The 21818-nt window shown below is 39.2% G+C and overlaps 2 protein-coding genes across 7 annotated transcripts in view; both read right to left on the bottom strand.

Annotated features, from left to right (window-relative positions):
- LOC124283446 overlaps positions 1 to 8598 on the bottom strand; it is a 64262-nt gene extending 55664 nt beyond the window's left edge. The window contains exons 1-3 of one of the 6 annotated variants that reach the window (XM_046719506.1): positions 5464 to 6292; positions 3121 to 4978; positions 1609 to 2207 (exon numbers count right to left, since the gene is read on the bottom strand). In XM_046719506.1, the coding sequence (XP_046575462.1) occupies positions 1609 to 2207; positions 3121 to 4978; positions 5464 to 5644 (2638 nt within the window). In that variant the 5' untranslated portion in view covers positions 5645 to 6292. Of the gene's footprint in view, positions 1 to 1237; positions 2208 to 3120; positions 4979 to 5463; positions 6293 to 8502 lie in introns of those variants that run through there. The other 5 variants (XM_046719505.1, XM_046719500.1, XM_046719502.1 and 2 more) reach the window with 5 other exon arrangements.
- A 6852-nt stretch (positions 8599 to 15450) lies between these two features.
- LOC124283441 (retinol dehydrogenase 5-like) lies at positions 15451 to 21672 on the bottom strand. The gene is made up of 3 exons (XM_046719496.1): positions 21641 to 21672; positions 20769 to 21127; positions 15451 to 15721 (listed from the first exon to the last, which is right to left on the bottom strand). The coding sequence occupies exons 1-3, from the start codon at positions 21649 to 21651 to the stop codon at positions 15453 to 15455; spliced, it is 639 nt and encodes a 212-aa protein (XP_046575452.1). The 5' UTR covers positions 21652 to 21672; the 3' UTR covers positions 15451 to 15452.
- Between the last annotated feature and the right edge of the window lie 146 nt (positions 21673 to 21818).

Genomic DNA, 21818 nt, shown 5'->3' with positions numbered 1-21818 from the left:
CAAGTTTGGTTCCTGAAAATATTGAGTTCTCGAGGGTATTTTGGAACTTATTCTTGTTTTTCAAGAAGCAGGCGTCAAGTAAAGAGTCCTTGTGTAGACTTTACCTTCTTACCATCTTATATCAGCTGGCTCACAGAAGGAATGCTGACGTCAACATTTTACGCCATTAGTGACGTCATCCGCGTTGTGTCTTATCCTCTGGTTGAGTTAACAGTAAGAGCCACATAATATTATTTGTTTCATTATTCGTCCAGGGTAGACGATGGCCATTAACTCGTTCCGCCTTTATATTTATCTTCACCCTGAATGATTACTGCGAGTTTCAGGAATTTACATAAATATGTCCCCTGTGTTATAAAGAAAGTGTTAGTAAACAACAACTTCAGCTACTGTTTAAGATTCTAAGACTTCAATGATACATGTGGTCTCACCTTCGGCAAGTGGGTTTCTTCAAAAGTGTCTCTGTTCACCCAGCGGAAAACGGGTACCCGGTTGGATAAGTCATGTGAATATTAACCTTCTAGCGCCTCACAGGCAGCTTGGGTTATCCGGGGTAATAATAATCTTATGCTATGTGCATGCTGTCGGTGTGGATTTTGCGCCATATGAATTGACTGATTAATATTATATACATAATTATATAACACGTCACAATTTCATTCAGGACTCACTAAAGTCCAGAAACTCTCCGCACTGTGGACACTTTCTGACAAGGGATTCGACAAAATTAATCGTGCAGTTGTTATATGCTAAGGATGAAAAAATGAAAAACAATTCTTTCGTAAACTCAAAATTTAAACTCGCTCGCCCTTTGGCGGCCCATGGGCGAGAATGTTTAGTTTCGCTCAGAATTCATGTTTGGATGTTGTAAGTGAATGAGTGTATGTTTATAAGCATCATGACACACATTTCAACTCAATTTGACTTAATTCGGCTCATTTAGAGCTTTATTAAAAAATCTCGCCCATGGGCGAGAATATTTACTTTTACTCAAAATACAAGTTTCTCCATGTTTTGGAGGTTGTCAATGAATGAAAGTATGTTTCATGAGACAAAATTCAACTCATTTTGACTTAATTCGGCTAATTTAGAGCTATGTTAAAAAATCTCAATTATTTACGATAACATGGATTAGGTAATAGCGTATTGCCGGGAGAGCCACATTCACACGATCACTCAACCATGCCCATTGCCGGTTGAGCCACACTACTCATCAACATAAATATATAATGAAGCACCCCTACACTTAATAATGTACTGTACCTGTATAGCTGATTACTCCCAGTTTGTCTACTCTTTGAAATAAACCTATGTATATATTATATATATTTTACTATTTCTTGAAGCTTATGGCAAACTCGCGATGGTTAAATGAGGACGTGTGGAAAAAAGGAACTTTATCTATGGTGTTTCACAGGGAAGGTGTTTCAACATCATCAGCAGCACCCGCATCAGAGCCGGCAACATCGGTCACATGGATCTCGTCCGTTATGTCTGACGTAGGGCACTTTGTGTCACAGTCTGGTTTCCTGACTCTCTTGAAGCTGAATGCAACTTCCTCATCAATCACTACTGTCTTTGGGGCAACATCCACATCCACATCAGCACCCGCATCAGAGCCGGCAACATCGGTGACATGGCTGTCGTCCATTATTTCTGGCGTAGGGCACTTTGTGTTACAATCTGGTTTCCTGACTTTCTTGAAGCTGAGTGCAACTTCCTCATCAATCACTCCTGTCTTTGGGGCAACATCAGCATCAGAGCCGGCAACATCGGTGACATGGCTATCGTCCATTATGTCTGACGTAGGGCACTTTGCGTCACAGTCTGGCTTCATGACTCCCTTGAAGCTGAGTGCAACTTCCTCATCAATCACTTCTGTCTTTGTTGCAACATCAGCATCAGAGCCGGCAACATCGGTGACATGGCTATCGTCCATTATGTCTGACGAAGGGCACTTTGTGTCACACTCTGGCTTCACGACTCCCTTGAAGCTGAGTGCATCTTCTCCATCAATCACTCCTGTCTTTGTTGCAACATCCACATCAGCACCTGCATCAGAACCAGCAACATCGGTGACATGGCTGTCGTCCATTATGTCTGACGTAGGGCACTTTGCGTGACACTCTGGTTTCCTGACTCTCTTGAAGCTGAGTGCATCTTCCCCATCAATCACGCCTGTTTTTGTGGCAAAGTCCACCTCACACCTGCAACAGAATAATCTGCTAACACCACGACAATAGTTCATGGAACTGACAGAATGTAAAAGGAATTCACACTTCATTATAACGTTAAGTGGTTTATTCCTGGAAGTACGCAAATTTAAAAGACATGTCATAATGTTTACTATAAGCGGTTTACACAACCAGACACACTGCTGGGTAGATTGAGGGGACCATTCAGGGGTCCTGGTGCCTGTATTTGATATTTGATCTGACACGCCGTAATGACTTATTCACTGAGTCCAGTGAGTGAGTGAGTATGGTTTTACGCCGATTTAGCAATATTCCAGCAATATCACAGTCCTAACACCAGAAATGGGCTTCACACAATGTACCCATATGGGGAATCAAACCCAGGCCTTCGGCTTGACGAGCGAATGCTTTAACCACAAGGCCATCCCACCGCCACATGATGAGAGAACGTATTAACAACTAGGCTACTCCACCATCCCATTTCTATGTGATTTGAAATATCCATATTGTTGGGTGGCTATGAGAAATCTATGCGATGACGTCAGAGTAGAAGAATGCTTCAAATTGACGCGGGAAAACTATTTCCTTAAATAATCTGAGTCGCTTGTACAAGTCTATCTATATCATGATTATGTATTCAGCAGTATTACAGCTGTACGGTGTTGTCTGAAAATAATAATCGAGTTCGGACCAGACAATCCTGTGATTGTAACATTCACTATCGTAGAGCGTGCATTCGTAAGAAACCTTAATCCAGAAAACCTAAGTAGTTTGTGAATGTACCTGTATACACGATCAACGGCATGGGAATTTGCGTTGTGTTTACCTCTGAATTATTTCTTCTTCATCAAAAGAATATACTGAGAAAAACCAGATATTTACATTCCAGAACTGTAAAAATAGCAACTGTCTTAATTATACTCACATTTTACCATTGATAACAAAGCTCCTCTTTCTAGCTTGCATATATTCTCTGTATCTAGCCTCTAATATGTGACTGTCAGTGACATCACTCCATGCTCCCTCTGGGCTCATCCATGACCATGTCCAAACTCCTGTCGACGAATTCCTCAGATTAATTTCTTTTTCCTTCTCCTCCTGTCTTTCTTGCACTTCCAGCTGAAGCTGTTCATTTTGGTTTCTTGCTTTAGTCAGCTTCTCTGATACTTTCATTTCCCCACTTGTACTAAATCCAAAGGTAGGAAAATACCTGGCGACTTGATACCGTTTATTTGGTTTGGCTATGGTTTTGTTGTATCCACCAGCGAACATGTCCCTCTGTGTTTCAGTTGGGGATTGAACTTGTCTTCCCTGATCGACTGGATTATTCTTATTGGTTGCTATGGATTTAAGGGTTTTGACAACAACCTCTTTCTCATCATGTTTCGATGGACTTATTCCGTAACGTTGAAGACAATGTAACGGTTGGTTTGCCATAATATCATGAGAATAATTGCACATGTATGAAGCACTGCAAGTTCCATGGAGAAATTTTGAACATACATGCATGAATCCGCATTCAGCGTTGTTGCAGCCCTTTGGCTGGTTGTAGTAATTGCATATCGCTGGAACAGTTGTGGAATTTCTATATCTCAGTGCACGCAGGACATCAATTTCAATTGGATCTTTGAATTTGTGCAACAGCGATTTCCTCATAACCTCTTTGTTGTGTTCAGTGTTCATGTCATGGCCAAAGATACACGTCTTTCCCTGTTCTTGCATGGTACATTTGCTCAGAAGGAAATATTTGCAGATGTGAAGGCTCCTGCAATCTTGTCTGCATGATCCTGCTTTCTTTGAATGTTGCTGACACAGGAGTAAATTTGGATGGCCAGTCACAAGAAACTTATCCTCAGCTGCTGTTTCCTCTAATTCACCATCTTCAATCATTCTCTCATCTCTGTCAGTGTCGCCTTCTATTTCAAAAACGTTGTCATAAGATTTCAAGAAATCGTATAAAGTGTGCGTGTTGGAAAAATTGATAATCTTTTTCTGGTGAAGAGTTTTTCTCAGATTTGCTAAATTAACCTCTCCAGGGTGATCTACACATACTGTTCGGAGAATCAAACTGGCCAGGTCTTCTTTTTCTGCTGTACTTGATGACTTTAATCTCTCTTCTGAGTCCACTGGTTCAACCGAGGCTGTGGTTACACCATGCGTAGCAGAAGTCATTTCATAATCGACCCTGTTATCATTGTATCTGTGACTTCCGGACTGTATCATGTCATGGAAGATTCCATTTCCATTTCCTTTGATGCTTTTTCGTTTATTCGATCCAAGGTCAGCTTCTGGCATGTTCTTTCTGAACAGTTCTCCAGGATTATGATAACCTCGAGTAGTTGAATTATCTCCTCCTTTGCTGACATTCAATTTGTGTTTCTTTCTTCTGACTCTATCCGGTGACCTGCTCCTATCATTTCGGAAGCTCGGTCCAGGTGACTTATCGTTGGGATGGAGCCTTTTTCCAGGTCTGCTCACCCTTACTGGATGCATCATGTCGTTTTCCTGTAAACCAGATCTTCTGCTAGTCTCAGTGAACCTTATACCTGCGTCCTTCCCTTTGTCCACATCCTTCCTGCTGTTCCTAGCTATGGCCGGTGCTGTATACATGCCATGCGGATTTCCGCTAAGAGTCCATCTTGTCTCCCTCGTTGGACCCCTAATGGGAATGATAACCTCATCTTGTATGTCCCTATGCACCACCTCCACTCTTCGGACAGTGTCCAGTTCATGTCCGACGTCACTCTCACCAACATCACGGATTTGAGGCATGTACCTAAGATCTGTACCAATGGCACATATACCATAATGATGATTGTGCGTTTAAGATCGATAAATAATATTTCACATAGGGATGAATGTGTATGATGTTAGATTTCATTTTATTGAAAATAATTTCAAATATCCATTTCATTTCCTGGTTTCACCACTGATATCAATGGTGTAATTTTCAGTTATTTTGCTCATCATACCAAATGAAATCTGTTTCTAAGGATAGTCAGGGCTGGTATTCTTTTGCACAGACGTTTCGAGTTATTACATCACCAGCGCGTTACATATGTTTGCCTATACATGGTTGTCATAGGTTTGTCTTTTTATTGCAGATACTGATGTTAAGCCAAGCCAAATTTGTGCTATGATTTACAATAAAGTTCATAATGCTTCAAAATTCATATAATAATTATTTTCCAAAGACCTCTCACTCATTAAGTTTAAATGATCGTTATGCTTTTGTTACAACATGGAAATCAACACATATGATCCTCACCGTCATGGCCTAGTCCTCGACCTTGTCCTCGCCTTTGTCCTCGACCTTGTCCTCGGCCTTGTCCTCGACCTTGTCCTCGACCTTGTCCTCGACCTTGTCCTCGGCCTTGTCCTCGACCTTGTCCTCGCCCTTGTCCTTGTCCCAGACCCTGTCGTAGCTGCTGCTCGTTGTACCTCGCCATAGCTGATGTGGTAGTGATCACTGGAATGTCTAGCCAAGACTCGATTATTTACAGACCGTCGTTATATAGTTGGAATATTGCTGAGTACGGCGTTAAACAACGACAACAACCAACCAACTGATATCGTAGATCTTAGTACTCATAAGGATACCTGTGGTCCCACTAAGGTGTACATTCAATGTAATATAATGAACACCACAGCCGGCAGCAGACCGTGTGGTACTGACCGTTTGATAATCGCCTTTTATAGTATGTGTCGTCAGACTGATCTCACTTCCTGAAACATAATCTTCTCGAACGTTCAGAGAAGGACGACAATGTCTAGTGGGCAGGTATTGTGCACTACAAAGCCTCAACTCAGCCTGCTACACTGTGTAGGTTTGTATGGGTCGATCTCGGCACAAAGTTCAAACCTTGAGTAGATTCCATGTAGTGTCATACCACTTTCCCGGAAGAGTCTTTCCAAGAAGAGGCAGTTGTAATTCCGCGAAGTCTACTCATGTAAGTCCGCGAAATCGAAACCGAATGTAGGATATTTTGTCAACGTGCCATCCTGAAGTTGTCTCCCTTACTGACTGGTTTGACGGGTTATGTGTTGTTTGTTTATTTTTTGTTTAACCCCTCACTCGGCAGTATTCTAGCTATATAGCAGTCTGGGTCAGACATGCCAGTGATCATGAGCATCGGACTACGCAATTGGGATACGATGACATGAGTCAACCAAGGCAGCGAGTCTGACCACCCCATCGCCTTTTACGACAAGCATGGGTTGATGGAGACCAATTCTAACTTGGATCTTCACGGATTTGAGCCAACAAGACTTTAATAAATACTCATGAATATGTACGTTTTAGTTTGGAACCCGAGGAGGAGTATTTCACTGGTGCAGTGCAAACGACATCAGGGAGGTGGGGTAGCCAATGGTTAAAGTGTTCGCTCTTCATGCTGAAGGCCCGGGTTCGATTCCCCACATGGGTACAATGTGTCCATATCTTGTGTCCCCCGCCGAAATGTTGCAGGAATATTGCTAAAAGCGGCGTAAAACCATACTCACTCACTCACTCACTCAAACGACATCAATCCACAGAAACAGTCAACGAGATCTATAGTTCAATACCAGAAGCTGATGAAAGATGGCGATGGTTACCCTTCCAAGAACTGAACATTCAAACAAGGACCAGACGGCTCTGAGTTATTATACTGAGGCATATTCGTGATACACTATGTCGCTATTCATAGCTGCCTTAGCTGCGACAAATCTTAGCGACTTACGAATACGATTATCAATGCGATCGACCTATCGCAACCTCATCTTACTTGCCAAACAACTTAGTTAGTTGTCACTGTAAATGGAGTGTACGTCAGACAACCTATTCTCGAAGCTGTCGTAACTAAGACTAATCTTAGCTACTTACGAATACAATTACCACTGCCATCGACCTATCGCAATGTTATCTTATTTGCAACACAATAAAATCCTAGTTAAAAGTGTATGAACTATACGATGTGTTTAGTCAATTGAAATTTATCTTTTGCATTGATATTGCATGTATATACTTACACACACTATCACACACACACACGCACAGAGAGAGTGAGTGAGTGAGAGAGAGAGAGTCTGAGGGAGAGAGAGAGAGATCCACAGACACGCTTATACGCTTACATACACACTTACATATCTTGCACATATACATTTGTGTATATGTTACAGGAAATATGTATAATCAGTAAATATATATATTTACTGAAAGTTTCAGTAATTATGTAAAATGTCTGATTCACTCAGGAATTATGTATATTTACTGAACTTTTCAGTAATTACACGTATTTCCTGATAGTTAAGAAACAAAATTTTACATATTTACTGAAATCATTTGAATTACTGAAATATTTATATTACTTTAAAAGTCAGTCAGATTTTCATGGATATATCTACTTATGGTACATAAAATACAGCAGGATCAATGTTGAGTGTAGTTCAGTCACAACATAATTATACTTATTTATCGATATGCTTGTTGCTTGGATTGGTGATCATGATACAAGTGATTGGACTGTGGGACTAAAGTTCGTTCAATTTCAGAAGGACTCCAGTCTCCATACCGGAATCAAGCGATCTCCATTTGCGGCGCTGTTAGGGTCTGACGCTCGCACTGGATTGACATCAACTATAGTCCGTTTGGCTCAAAAGCGGACCGATGAATTGCAATCTAACTCGAAAACTAATAAACATAAAATACTCAATGAAACACTGATCATAATCAAAACATCATACCAACTCTGTGAGGTTTTTGCAGAATTTATGTCCTAAAAATATAAAAGTTGTTTAACAAACTACATGTATCATTAAAATATCGACACAATTCACTATACGTTACGAGTGACGAGTGCAGAGAAAGGGACAACCAGGTGTGCGAGAAAGGAAGGAGACGGCACAGTACAATTTAATGAATCAATAACGTTGTCGGCACTTGTGCACGTGCTTCTCGAACACCTGGCTGTCCCTTTCTCGGCACTCCTCCCTCGTAACAAATGGTGAACTGTGTCAAAATTTTAATGATAGTTTGTTAAACAACTTTTTTTAATTTTAGAGCATAAATTCTTCAAATAAATCACAGAGTTGGTATGATGTTTTGATTATGATCAGCGTTTCATTGAGTATTATATGTTTATTAGTTTTCGAGTTAGATTGCAATTCATCGGTCCGTTTTTGAGCCAAACGGACTATAGCTGCCGACTGACATCCTTCACCGGTTGCAGTCAGAAGACTGAACTTTTCAGTAATCATATATATTTACTGATTTAATCATATTTCCTGTAACATATATACTACGGACACAAAATATTTGCGTACTCACTGGAAGGTAGCTATAGCCGACGTGTACTTGAATGTAGTATAGCATTTAACCACAATGAAGTTTCAACGCACGTACTCTCGGTCTGAATAACCAGCAGCCACGTATTGTTATATAAGCGTGACGTTCTATGAATACATACAGAATGTAAAAAGAGTTCACACCTCGTAAACACGTTAAGTGGTTCTTGGAAGTACGCAAATCTATAAGACATGACATAATGTTTACTATAAGCGGTTTGCACTACCAGACACAATGCTGGGTAGATTGAGGGGAACGTTCAGAGGTCCTGGTGACCTGTTCTTGATCAGACACTGTCGTAATGACGACTACACCACATACAGTACCAGGACCCCTGAATGGCCCCCTCATCTACCCAACAGTGTAGTTGGTTATGTAAACTGCTCGTATTAATAAACATACCATGTCTTGTATATACTTCCAGCAATAAACCACTTGAACTATTGTTGTAGAGCTTCCAAGAAATGTATACATGTACACAGAACGTCACGCATGTTTGTGAATACACGACTACTGAGTACTCAAACCTAAAGTACATCTGTCACGGGATTTTGTATAGGCAGGTGGACAGGTGCAGTTGCGTGCGTGCCAACGTTTCCAGGGATGACGTGAAGCTTTGCACGTGCTCGCCGCTTGTTTAGATTTGTATAGGTCTCTATCATATCAGATTTCTCACTTTTGCAAACGCAGTATTTAGTTATTATGGCTTGTGAATTTAACGGCGTTACCTTACAATTTACCGGCCTGGCTGTAGTCGTATACGTCATGACACAGGAGGCCACATATACTGTATTATACAACTATATTAGCCTCTGTTGCAGTGGAAACATGTTCATTTGGAATGGACGCTCGATGTCTGGTATTGTTTAAAAAACACAGAACTTCTTTAAGAAAATAAATGATTGAGTTAATATTCACATACACGTCAGCAATATTCCAGACATATCGTCACGAGAACAATTTAAACATTAAAAATGAATAAATTTGGAACATAACAACCTGTTGTCAGCAGACAGTACAATTACAAGAGTATCTCAGATTTTGATTTAAAACTAGCATGTTGTCATAGAACGATATCACTATAGACAATAATACAATTTAGAAACGGGTATCACTTGGAAGATGCTACCTGCATTGACCTTAGCTGGATTTAACACCATCCCTTCATTTGTTGGCGACTGTTGCGGAATTTACCATACATTAAAAGAACATATATTATACGATTAAACTATATTATATAGATCTGACAGGCATACTAAAGAGTGAATAAGGTTTTACGCCACACTGAGCAATATTCCAGCAATAGCATGGCGGTGGATGCCGGAAATAGGCTTAACACGGGGATTCGAACCCGTGACGAGCAGACACGTTATTCATTAGGCTACCCCACCAACCCATACTAAAAGAACATACATGCTTCAGCGTGTAGTGAATTCAATGAATAATCATCTGGAACTAATACAAACTTACCTATTCAGTATACGATAGAAAAGGCCTGTTTGTGTTGTCTGTTCAACTGGTATCATAAAATGCCTTGTGTCAAGTAATGACAGAATCAGTATGTACAGTTGGGATGACACATGAACACCCACAACTTCAATAGCCAAAAACGTCATGTTGAACGTTACCTTCATGTTGGTGTGATAAACAGTCTTTCAAAGGCTTTAACCAGTGAAGGTCGGGGTTAGAATATTGATCTTCAGTAACCCATGCTTGTCGTAAGAGGCAACTGACGGGATCGGGTGGTCAAGCTCGCTGACTTGGTTGACACATGTCATAGGTTCCCAATTGCGCAGATCGATGCTCATACTATTGATCACTGGATTGTCTGGTCCAGACTCGATTATTTACAGACAGCCGCCATATAGCTGGAATATTGCTGAGTGCAGCGTAAAACTAAACTCACTCACTCACTTCATAGGCTTTAACGGAATCAGAAGCTGGATCCCTTTTTGTGGATGATTTTAATTAGTCTTGCCGTGGGTCAAGTGGATGGGGGATTTGTTTGTTCAGACTCAATTATGTACATACTCTCGTCAGGTTGGAATATTGTTGGGGGCGATGTTAAACAACAATCGAGTGAGTGTGGTTTTACGCCGCTTTTAGCAATAAATATTCCAGCGACAGAAAGTCAGCTTGACCTCACAACTGGACAACTCGATTATCTTCTTTATCTATATGATTGTGACTGGGGTCCTTCCTTGACAGGTTTTTAGAATTTACCATTAATTACTATGTATAACAATTAATTGTTCTCGTCACGATATGGCTGAAATATTGCCGATGTGACAATACATTTTAACTCACTCACTCATTGTTACTGGGAACATATCATGCCACACAATGGCTACGGGGTACATGCAATGAGATAAGATTCTTGATGTCCTGAGAACTTGTACAGAGAAAGCTAAAACAAGAGGATGCACATCCTCTGAACACATCCACTGTTTGCATCAGGGCATGGTAAGAGCAATTTAAAGAGGAGAGTAAACATCACCATCCGGAACATTCTAAGAACGTTGCTAAATTTGACGTGAAGGAATAAAGAGTAACCTCCCTTTGACGTTTATGAATCAGTGGTTACTGCAACAGATTGTGCGATTGCAAACGACTTAAGCAAATAAATACATGACTTATTTTTTTTTAGTTATTATCAATAATGCAGCTGTGATTGGTGTGTTGATAATCGGATTTGGACCCCTCATCCTCAATATCAACAGTTATCTGACCTGTGAAGATCCGGGCTAGAATTGATCTTCAGCAACCCATGCTTGTCGTAAGCGGCGACAAACGGGATCGGGTCACAGTCAGTAATCAATATACGCATGCAGCTGTTTCACATTGTCATGGAAATATTCAATGTGAAACCAATAAAGTGTCGTATTATCAATTGTAGTTTTATAATTCACTGTAAAATATTGCAGATTAATTGCAGTGGCAGTGTAGCTACAAAGCAATTTAAAATATAGCAGTGTGTTAACATCTGTGACGTTCATCGTCATTATTTCAGCCATATGGGGGCGGTGGGGTAGCCTAGTGGTTAAAGCGTACGTTAGTGACACTGAAGACCCGTGTTCGATTCCCCACATGTGTACTGTGTGTGAAGCCCATTTCTGGTGTTCACTAGATGTCTGAATATCTCACTTTTAAACGGGCAGTGCATTTTCATTGTGTATGTACTCAAATTTCTATCGTATTACGCCGATCGATAAGGCTGGATTCATGAAATTCAGTACGGCGAGGAGCTGATGCGGTATGTTATGCAACGTGTGAATTTTGTCGGGTCGTACATAATGGGATATTTAACAACACAGATATTTAGCAGGTATATGGGGGATTGAGAAGTAATTGTAAAATAATTGTCTGGTCCAGACTCGATTATTTACAGACAGCCGTCATATAGCTGGAATATTGTTGAGTACGGCGTAAAACTATATTCACTCAGTCACTCACTCAGATACGATGGATAGTGAGTGAGTGAGTATGGCTTTAGCAATATTCCAGCGATATCACGGCGGGGGACACCAGAAATGAGCTTCACACATTGTAGCCATGTGGTGACGATGGATAGAATGTTACACATGGGCATAACTGAGATCTACTTCTTTATATCTGTATGGGTTTATGGGGCATGATATATAAAATGACTTAATGGATAAATGGTGGATATATTGCAAATTTCTTTAATGACAGCATTATAATTATCCTCAATTAAGGATATATAGATTAAAATGTTTTGGGTTTTTGAATTTTGAATAGAAGGAAATAACATTAAAATACTCAGGTATAAAATAGAATATTTCAGACACAGAATTATACTATACTAGGATAATTACATATTCAAGTGCACGCTCCAAAATCAATTTTTCATTATATAAATAAATATACATTATTTTATATATTTTCATATTAATAATAAATTTCAATCTATATGATAAATGGCACTGTTGTAATTAAGCACTGTAAACATCAAATGGTTTTCATTACATTGCAGTGTCCACATACAGCTTGCCTTCACAATAATCAGATGATAATCATGAAAAGGTTCCTTGCAGTAAACTGAGTTTTGAAATTCTAACACAAATAAATTAATAAGTCAATATCTTTTCCCTCTTCACGTCAATAGAAATCTGCACTGTACAATGTTGTAATTTTATCTGATATTTTTGTATGATCGTGCGAGTGTACTTTAATAATACATTACACATGCAAGACTTTATTCAGTCATTGTACATAAGTATTATCTGTTAAATTTGTAAAAATATAAATAAATGCATAGACATATATACATGGAATGATTGTGTGGTTAAATTCGAATTTATGTCATCAAAAACATATCTGATTTTAAACACATTTTCAATGTTAATTCCTAACAAACAGACATAATGATAAAGTTTTCTTTGAGAACTGTTGAATGAAAATATAAAGCTATCGGTTGGTAATATATTGTCTGTCATATGAAATATTTTGTCAACATAATAATACCAAAACAAGAAGAAGGCATTAAACAACGCACCAACCGTGAACCACGTGCACCAAACCACCCCGGTTGCGTTTGGTCGATGCGTTACATTTTCAAAACGTTTTTGTAACTAAAGCACTGATTTTGACAATACAGTTTTCCTTTATTTGTTTTTAGCGAAGATGTCAACGGATTGTACACTTACATTCTCACGGGATTTCTAATGACCTCGTCCCTGTGATGAATAGGTGTTCATGGTACAATCACAGCGTGTCATTATCTTTAATGTGGTGCGACGTCATGTGACCCCCTACCAATAAAGTATGTCATCGTATTTCTGCCATCCCACACTACACCTGACCATGGACAGATAGGCCTACAACATTCCAGTGAGGTTAGGTCACTGCCTGGCTTATTTACTCACTGTTACAACACACAGAGTGAGTAAGTTTAGTTTTACGTAGCACGCAGCAACATTCCAGCTATATGTAAATAATCGAATCTGGACCAGACAATGCAGTGATCAACATCATGAACATCGATCTGCGTAATTGGGAACCGATGACATGTGTTAACCAAACCTGACCACCCGATCCCGTTAGTCGCCTCTTACGACAAGCACGGTTTACTGAAAATCAATATTCTAACCCGGACCTTCACGGGTATTTACTTGAAGCACTCACCATATGTGAAATGAATTTCTCCACTAACTTAGGGGAACAGACTGCAAACCTTACACAGGTGAATTGCACGAGGATAATGCATGTAATTGCTGAAAAGCATGTGAAAATATCGTGAATGTGAACAGCTGCCTTTTGGTGTAAAGTTTTGTTAAGATCACTGAGTTTCAGCATTCATTGTAGTCATGACAATACTCTTACGGATTTGTTTTACAATACATCAGTTCATGTGTAAACAGTATCTTTAAACAGTAAGACATATTTTGCAAAATCTAGTTAAGGACAGCTGACTGAAGTATATGGCTACATTTACACTAGTGAGTCTAAGCTGTTGATGGGTATAGCACATTAGTTAGCCTCCCTTGAAGCATCAGTCAATCACTCCAATGGCTACTTAATCGTCACAGCATTATATTGTATTACATTACGTTATACTTAATATATTATTGTGTGTAGTGTGTGTCTGTGTGTGTGCGCGGGCCACTGGCACAAAATACATTCATAGATGTATATTTTGCATGAAGTTACATGCGTTTCACAGCACTTTTATATTTTCCCAACATTATATAAAAATAGGCATTAAATATTTATAACATTTATTTTTGTTGAAGACATTATGTTGACAAAACTGTGTTGTGATAGAGGATGTTTCACATATTTATCCAGAAACTTATATTTTATACCCAGGTAGGCTTTACAATAAAGTGAAACATGTATTTCATCTTCAATTAAATTAAGATTTTTTTATATTTTTTATTTATTTATTTTTTTTGCAAAAAGGACCAAATCTTGAATCATAAGGGACGTTGTTATACCAGTCTCAGAACTAAGTTTAAAATTACCACATCTTAATTTTGTCAAACAATTTCTGAAATATGGGGCAGTTTCGAACCTGAGATAGGTTACAGCATTTAGGAGGGACTTGAAAAGTATATAATTAGCTTGGTTGTATTATATAGGGATGAGTACCAGTCTTGTGAACGATTACCAGACAATTTCTGCTTAAAACAGAAATGGAACCATCAATATCTCCCAATATCCTGAGAAATCCAAGCCAAACCTAAACAAATAAAATATAATATTGTTGATATGAGATGCCCATGTCGTGCGTCCAGATTTAATCCAAAGACGTTAACATTAAATAATAACTGATGAGGTGACCTATAACTTTGAACAGCTAAACGTTTACACCAATATTTAACTGCCCTTGACACATCGGTAAGTTAACGTTGAAGAAGGAATCTGCCACATTCACCAAGAACCTTATTGTTACAATTTGAAATATTTTTGCCAACTTTTAAGAAATATTTACATATTTATATCTGGATTTGTTCAATGATTTTTGACACCCAAATTTCTGAACCGCAACAAAGAATAGGTTTAACCATAGCATTATATATTCGATACATGACAAACCTACTCGTTTTGGTATATATAGATAGTCATAAGGGTTTTATTGGCTTGAGAAGCAAGAGTAGTCTGACCTTTAGTCCATACTAGCCTTGGAGTGAACATAATATTCTTGATAGAACAGACGACAAACTGTACACATATCAACAATGCGTTTATTTGTGTAGATGAATTTAAATTATTGGTGGACTATTGCACCAAAACCATTCGATCTACGTCAAGCATCACTCACACCGAACCTTCAACTGACAAGTTAGATAGTAAAGGCCGAAGACCTCAGAAAAACCATACCCCGATGTTCAGCTTCCAATATACTCAGTCTTTCCAAAAATGATTTCGCACTTTCTTCCACGGTGATCTGTGCACTGGGTCCTCCCATTTCAGTCTTCACCCACCCAGGGACACATTGCCACCACGAGGATACCATCAGGAAACAGTTCCCGGGACATCATGGCAGAAGCAATGGCACTGGCCGATTTGGTCAGTACGTAGGAATATCGACGTTCTTTTTGTCCCCAGTTCTTTGATTTGATGAGGCCAGTAGAGAGGTTGACAATGGCTGCCCTGTTACATCCGGGAGGTTTACTTTCGTTTTGTTTGGATGCTTTTCTTAGTAAAGGAAGCAGCGCTTGTGATACGAGGAGCGGACCTTAAAAAAAAAAAAACGGAGTGATAAAGTATAGAACATCAGTGCAAAGAATAGCTCCGTTTGGAGTAAAGGAAAAATGGCTGTGGAGATTACCTGAATGGATCACCGAAAATCAGTCATTGCAACATGTGTGTGGCATGAACGTTTTCGATGATTAATGGAAACAATATTGTATTTGTTTGTTTATTGTATAACGATCAACAGTTTTCCATGTATATAACGCAGCATCTCAGCTATATTGTGGGATAAAGTATAGAACATCAGTGCAAAAGAATTCCAGCTTTAAGTAGCTCAGACACGAATTCCCTTTAGTGTCATTTGGATCACAGAAAAACAGTGATAGCACCAAATGTGTGCGAAAAAGCATCAAAGTTTTTCGTGATTCCTTGAAAAGAATGTTGAATGTTATATTTGTTGTTTAACGCCTCGCCATTCGGTGGTTTGTAAGTATATTGGTCGGGACCGAACACTCGTGTGATTGATATCACGTGCATTGACCTAAGCAATTGGGATACGATGACAAGCATTATCAAAGTCACCCAATCCCGTTGATGCATGTTTTAACCACTGTTTAAGATCGTTTCTCAAACAGTAATACATGAGGGTTTGCGAGCTACATAGTTGCCAAGCGAAACCATAAACATAGGGGCTAACGTTTACCGAGTTTGCATGAAAATTTGAATAAAAACGGTTGTTAAATATTAAGATGTCTGTTTAAACATCATTCTGTCCTAGTTAAACAGTAAACTGTTGCAAAGTAATTTTGTGTAAAAACATATATTGGTTCCTTGGATAGGAATTAAATTAGCACAATAAAAGCTCTTCTTGAAATGTTGTTGAATTGTGGAAAAAAGACATACATATTGATTTTTGAGAGATAGGACGCTAATACACCCATGAGTTGTTGTATATCATGCAAGTTCTTTTCATTAATTATACCTCAAAAATAAAATCATCTTTAAACATTTTTCAGAACTGACAAAGCATTCGAAGATCATACTGCTAACTTAAGATATTTTTGTCTTCAGTATATACACAGATACATATCCATTAACTTCTGCCTACCTAACTTCATTTAAGTGAAATATCTATCGGCATATAGAGGATATTATATGAGTGCCCATGTCATACTATGTTTACGACACGAGTGCCTAAATGTTGGTGTTTCCGGAGCGAGAGCGAGGGGTATACCGATATTTAGGCAAGAGTGTCGTAAACAGAAGAAACGCGACGTCATAGCATTGTTCGTGACGTCACGTCGCCATGACAAAGTGATATTTTGCCCTAGGGCATCGTATGAAAAATATGAACCCCGATATGTTTGCCCTCGTAGGTAATAAAAAGTTAAATGCACACTTGGCAATGGTTATCTGTCCGTCCTACCAAGTTATAAAGCCATTCCGAAATGATTCTTTTACTTCAAATTCGACTAGTTTTGGGGTATTTCAACTTACTGTCAATATTGTTCATTCGGACACAGGTATGTGTAAAATTATAAATTCAAAAATAATTCTTATTGCACATTTTTATTTTTTTGCTCGTGGATATTTGGTTGTTGCAAATAAACGACATCATATGAACGCTTACTAAATATACGTCATCCATGTTTATGACGGCAAGAAATTTGAACGTCAAGTCCGTAAAATGGAGCTGGACCGTCGATCACACTCAACGTTTAAGTTGTTCAGTGTATTAATATTGCTATGAGAGTATATTTTCTGTAAGTTGTAATATCACATTGATTAACTGATAGTTATTATGGGTCACAAAGTTTAATGTTTTGGGTGTGGGTTTTGGTTCGCATATCGCATCATATATCTTCAATGGCAATAGTATTTTAGCGGCATGCCTTTTGAGAGAGCGCTTTGGAATTACCTGCCCTTGGCTGCCTTGTTTATTTCTTTTGACTTACGGCTCTCGTGATGTCTTGTGTTTTCGATGGCATCCTTTAACGTTCTGAGAGGATAGTGAAGTAGCCTAACTTTGCCAGAATGCCTGCGAATTGTGTAAAAGCCATATACACGATGATTGTTGAGTTGTGCGACGGGTATAACACATGACTTAGAAAACTTAGGATTTATACACATCTGTCTGCCATCATCAAGTTTATCAACGTTTCAAGACAATCCTTGCTTGTCCATTTCACTCTTGTCATTGTCATTCACTATCTTACTTTTGAGCATCTTGAAGTAATTATCAAATCCCAAGCTGGCATTGTCAGATGTGCCTGTGCATATCGACCGCCAATTTCAAAACAAAACAAAGTGCAGCTATTGACATTCTATGATGAGTTTGAAAACTTTCTGCATATGTTCAATAATTTACCAGGAAAGCTTACCGTTTTTGGAGACATTAACTTTCACTTCGAGGACAAGAGCAATGCAAACACAAACAAACTTGTCAACATTTTGAACTCTCTGAATCTGGAACAACTTGTGAGTATACCAACACATAAACACGGACATATCTTAGATTTGGTTATATCAAGAAACAATGAAGATACTATTGAAGTTCTCAACATTGAAGATCTTCAAATGTCTGACCATTTTCCAATGTTTTGCTGCATTACTGCACAGTTTGAAAAATGTAAACCCAAAAAACAGTGCTACAGAAATATAAAAAAGCTAGACCGCGAACATTTCGAATGTGATGTTCTAGACACGGCCCTGAAATCTATTGATCTTGAAGATTTGGAGACATCTGCAGACATGTACAACACTGTGCTACGCAATCTTTCGGATAAACACGCACCTATTCGTGACACACATTGCTGGTAAACTTCCATCTCCCTGGTATAATGAAGACAATAAGCAAGAGAAAATCAGCGACGTAAACTAGAAAAATGTTAGAGGAAATCAAAACTTGAAATTTACCGCCAGATTTACACAACACAAAAGAATAGAGTTATAACTGTATGATCCGCACAGCAAAGGTGGCTTTCTACAACGAGGAGAACTTACACACCGACACTGATTCTAAAAAGTTGTTTAGAATATCCTAAAATCTCATGAACAAACCTAAATCTCAAATTCTACCAAATTGTGCAACGGATGCCGACATGGCAGCTATTTATGGGAGACATTTTAAGGAAAAGGTGGATAACATTCGTCTGAATCTTGAGAAGGAAAGTACTCAAGAAAACACATTGTTTGGCCAGAAAGACCAAGATGCAATTGTTATACCTTTATCTGAACTGTACATGTTCTCTGACAATGAAATTCTAGATGTCATAAAAGCTATGCCTGCCAAAACCTGTGTTCTGGATCCAATACCGACTGCTCTTGTTAAAGAGTATACGGATGTTCTCCTCCCAACCATCACTCACATTGTGAACAAGTCCTTCAAAGAGGGTACAGTTCCTACAGCATTCAAACAATAAAAATGAACTAAAGAACTATAGGCCTGTTTCGAACCTGTCATTCATATCAAAGGTTCTTGAAAAATGTGTCTCTCTGAGGCTACAACAACATCTAAAGAACAACAGTTTATATGAAAAATTCCAGTCTGCCTACAGATGTGGGCTCAGCACGGAGACGGCTTTGATCCGAGTTATGAATGACATCGTAACTGCTGTTGATGAAGGCAAGGTGGTAATCTTGGTGTTACTAGATCTTGACACCTTTGACACCGTGGATCATAACATTCTCTTAGGAATCCTTAAACACGACCTTGGCATTACAGAGATTGCACTTGCATGGTTCAAATCCTATCTAGCCGACCGAGTGGTTGTAAACAGCTCAACATCAGACTCATGTGATCTTAACTGTGGAGTTCCACAAGGTTCTATATTATGTCCTATCTTGTTTACTCTGTACACTCGATCGCTCAGCAAGATTGCAGACAAGCATGGTCTACAGCAACATCAGTATGCTGATGATAATCAGATATATATCGGATTCAGGACTGGGAATGCAGATACAAGTGTGATCAAGGTTGAACAATGCTGCAGTGACATCAAGCAATGGATGCTGTGTCATCTACTAAAGCTCAATCAGCACAACACAGAGTTCATGGTAATAGGCACAAAAAAACATCTACAACAGTGCAACGGTATTTCCCAGCTTGTCATTGGAGATTCTGTCATCACCCCATCAGCAAAAATTGAAGATTTTGGGTGTACTGTTTGACCAACAGCTGAGTATGAATCACCATGTTACTCGTGTGTGCCAGACTACAAACTATCATCTCAGAAAGATCGGTAAGATCCGCCCATACCTCACCAGACCTGCTGCACAAAACTGACTGTTTCCCTAATTTTATCCAGATTGGACTATTGTAATTGTCTACATGTCAATACCACTAAAGAACAAATCAAAAGACTTCAAACCCTTTAGAACAATGCTGCCAGAATCACATCCAAGTTTGACCACATTTCCCCAGTACTCAAAGAGCTCCATTGGTTGCCAGTTTCTTTCCGCATTGACTATAAGATACCTTTGTATGCGGACAAGTGTTTTCACAAAATTGCTCCACCGTACCTCACTGAACTACTCAACGCCTATCGTCCTCCGAGACCTCTCAGATCACGAAAGCAAAAACCTTTTCACCATTCCAAAAATTCAGACCTCAACTTTTGGCAAGAGAACATTCAAATATGCAGCTGCAGACAAATGGAACTGTCTACCCGAAAATCTTAAATCTGCATCTTCACTTGAATCTTTCAAGTCACAATTAAAGACTGTTCTCTTCTCCCAGGCTTTCCCTTGCTAAGCGCACAGAGCATAGGGCTGTGAATGGTGCGCTATATAAATTCATGAATTATTATAGTCAACAACATTCAATCAGTATATATCTTCTCACTATGAATGTCAACACGCTGGTGAGTTAATATTTGAGATTTATGACCCAATATTTTAGATTTGTGACTCAATTGCATTGTACTAGAAATCAGTATTATCATTCATTGTACCTTGCTCATTGTTTGTTCAATATATTATTGAATATTTTAGACTTGTCTGTGTTCTATTTTGCTGGTTCAAAGGGGACTCTTAAACCTTTTGCCACGGCAAATTATCAACGGATACAATAATAAAAATACGACACTTACCTGCTACATTACAATCACAGTGACTCATGATCTCCTCCCTTGTCAATGCCTCCAGTCCATACAACTGTGAGTTGATGGCAGCGTTGTTAATAAGTAAGTTTAACCCTCTCTCTCCCAGGACACGTTGTACTGTTGTTACGGCGTTGGCGATGTCGGCGTCAGATCGCACATCCAGCTTCATCAACGTAACACTGGGGTTTTGTGAGGTCACTTCTCTCAACTCCGTGGCCTCGTCGTTGTCAGGGTCAATGCAAGACGCAAACACGTGCTTGGGTGGGTTGGGAAGTTCCAGGAAGGCTTTCACAAGACCAAGACCCACCCCTTTGCTGCTCCCAGTGATGAAGACAGATTCTACCGATCTGCAAGGTTTGTGTTTTCTGGTGAGTTTCTCCTCATTTAATTGCTTCATTTCAATATGACGGAAATCAAGAATTAACCTTATGCTATTGAACAACGGGCGCTTAGTCCGTTTTCTTTTTTCTTTTCTTTTTCTTTGAACCAGATCTCCACAGGTTTCTCTTTAAAGTCTTTGGAACAGATCACTTGCAATTCAAGTGAAGAGGCGAATTTAGTTTTACGACACTTTTAGCAATATTCCAGCAATATCACGGCGGCGAACATCAGAAATGGGCTTTACACATTGTACCCATGTGTGGAATCGAACCCGGGTCTTCGGCGTGACGCCTTAACCACTAGGCTACTCCACCGCTAGACTCACAACTCAAATACGGAATTATGTTAACATGTATTTTGTATTTACCTCGAACTCAAATGGGGTTGATATGGAAACGTAGTTCATTTTGCATACGGAAAGTCACGCGAGCGTTAACTTGGACCGGTTTTTGACGATGTCTGATAAAATGTGTACTTACAGTGTTGACATGACTCTCCACACTTCTGACTGTTATCCACATACACAGAACATGTAGGTCGATATGGCGTGAGATAAATGACCATGAATGTAGTCGTCTCCTGAACATCACGTGGCTGTGATTATCTACACTATGCTGATAATAATAATACCGAAAGTAACACACATGTCAGTAATTT

This window comes from Haliotis rubra, unplaced genomic scaffold (genome assembly GCF_003918875.1).
Source record: "Haliotis rubra isolate DU_JTF1 unplaced genomic scaffold, ASM391887v1 Scf316, whole genome shotgun sequence".
In the NCBI taxonomy this organism is placed as follows: Eukaryota; Metazoa; Mollusca; class Gastropoda; order Lepetellida; family Haliotidae; genus Haliotis; species Haliotis rubra.
This window is presented reverse-complemented; position numbering and strand designations above follow the sequence as displayed.

Coding starts and splice junctions, on each gene's coding strand:
- LOC124283441 (XM_046719496.1), bottom strand. Junction 15,722..20,768: donor CTGTGATTGTAATGTAGCAG/GTAAGTGTCGTA, acceptor TTTTTTTTTAAG/GTCCGCTCCTCGTATCACAA.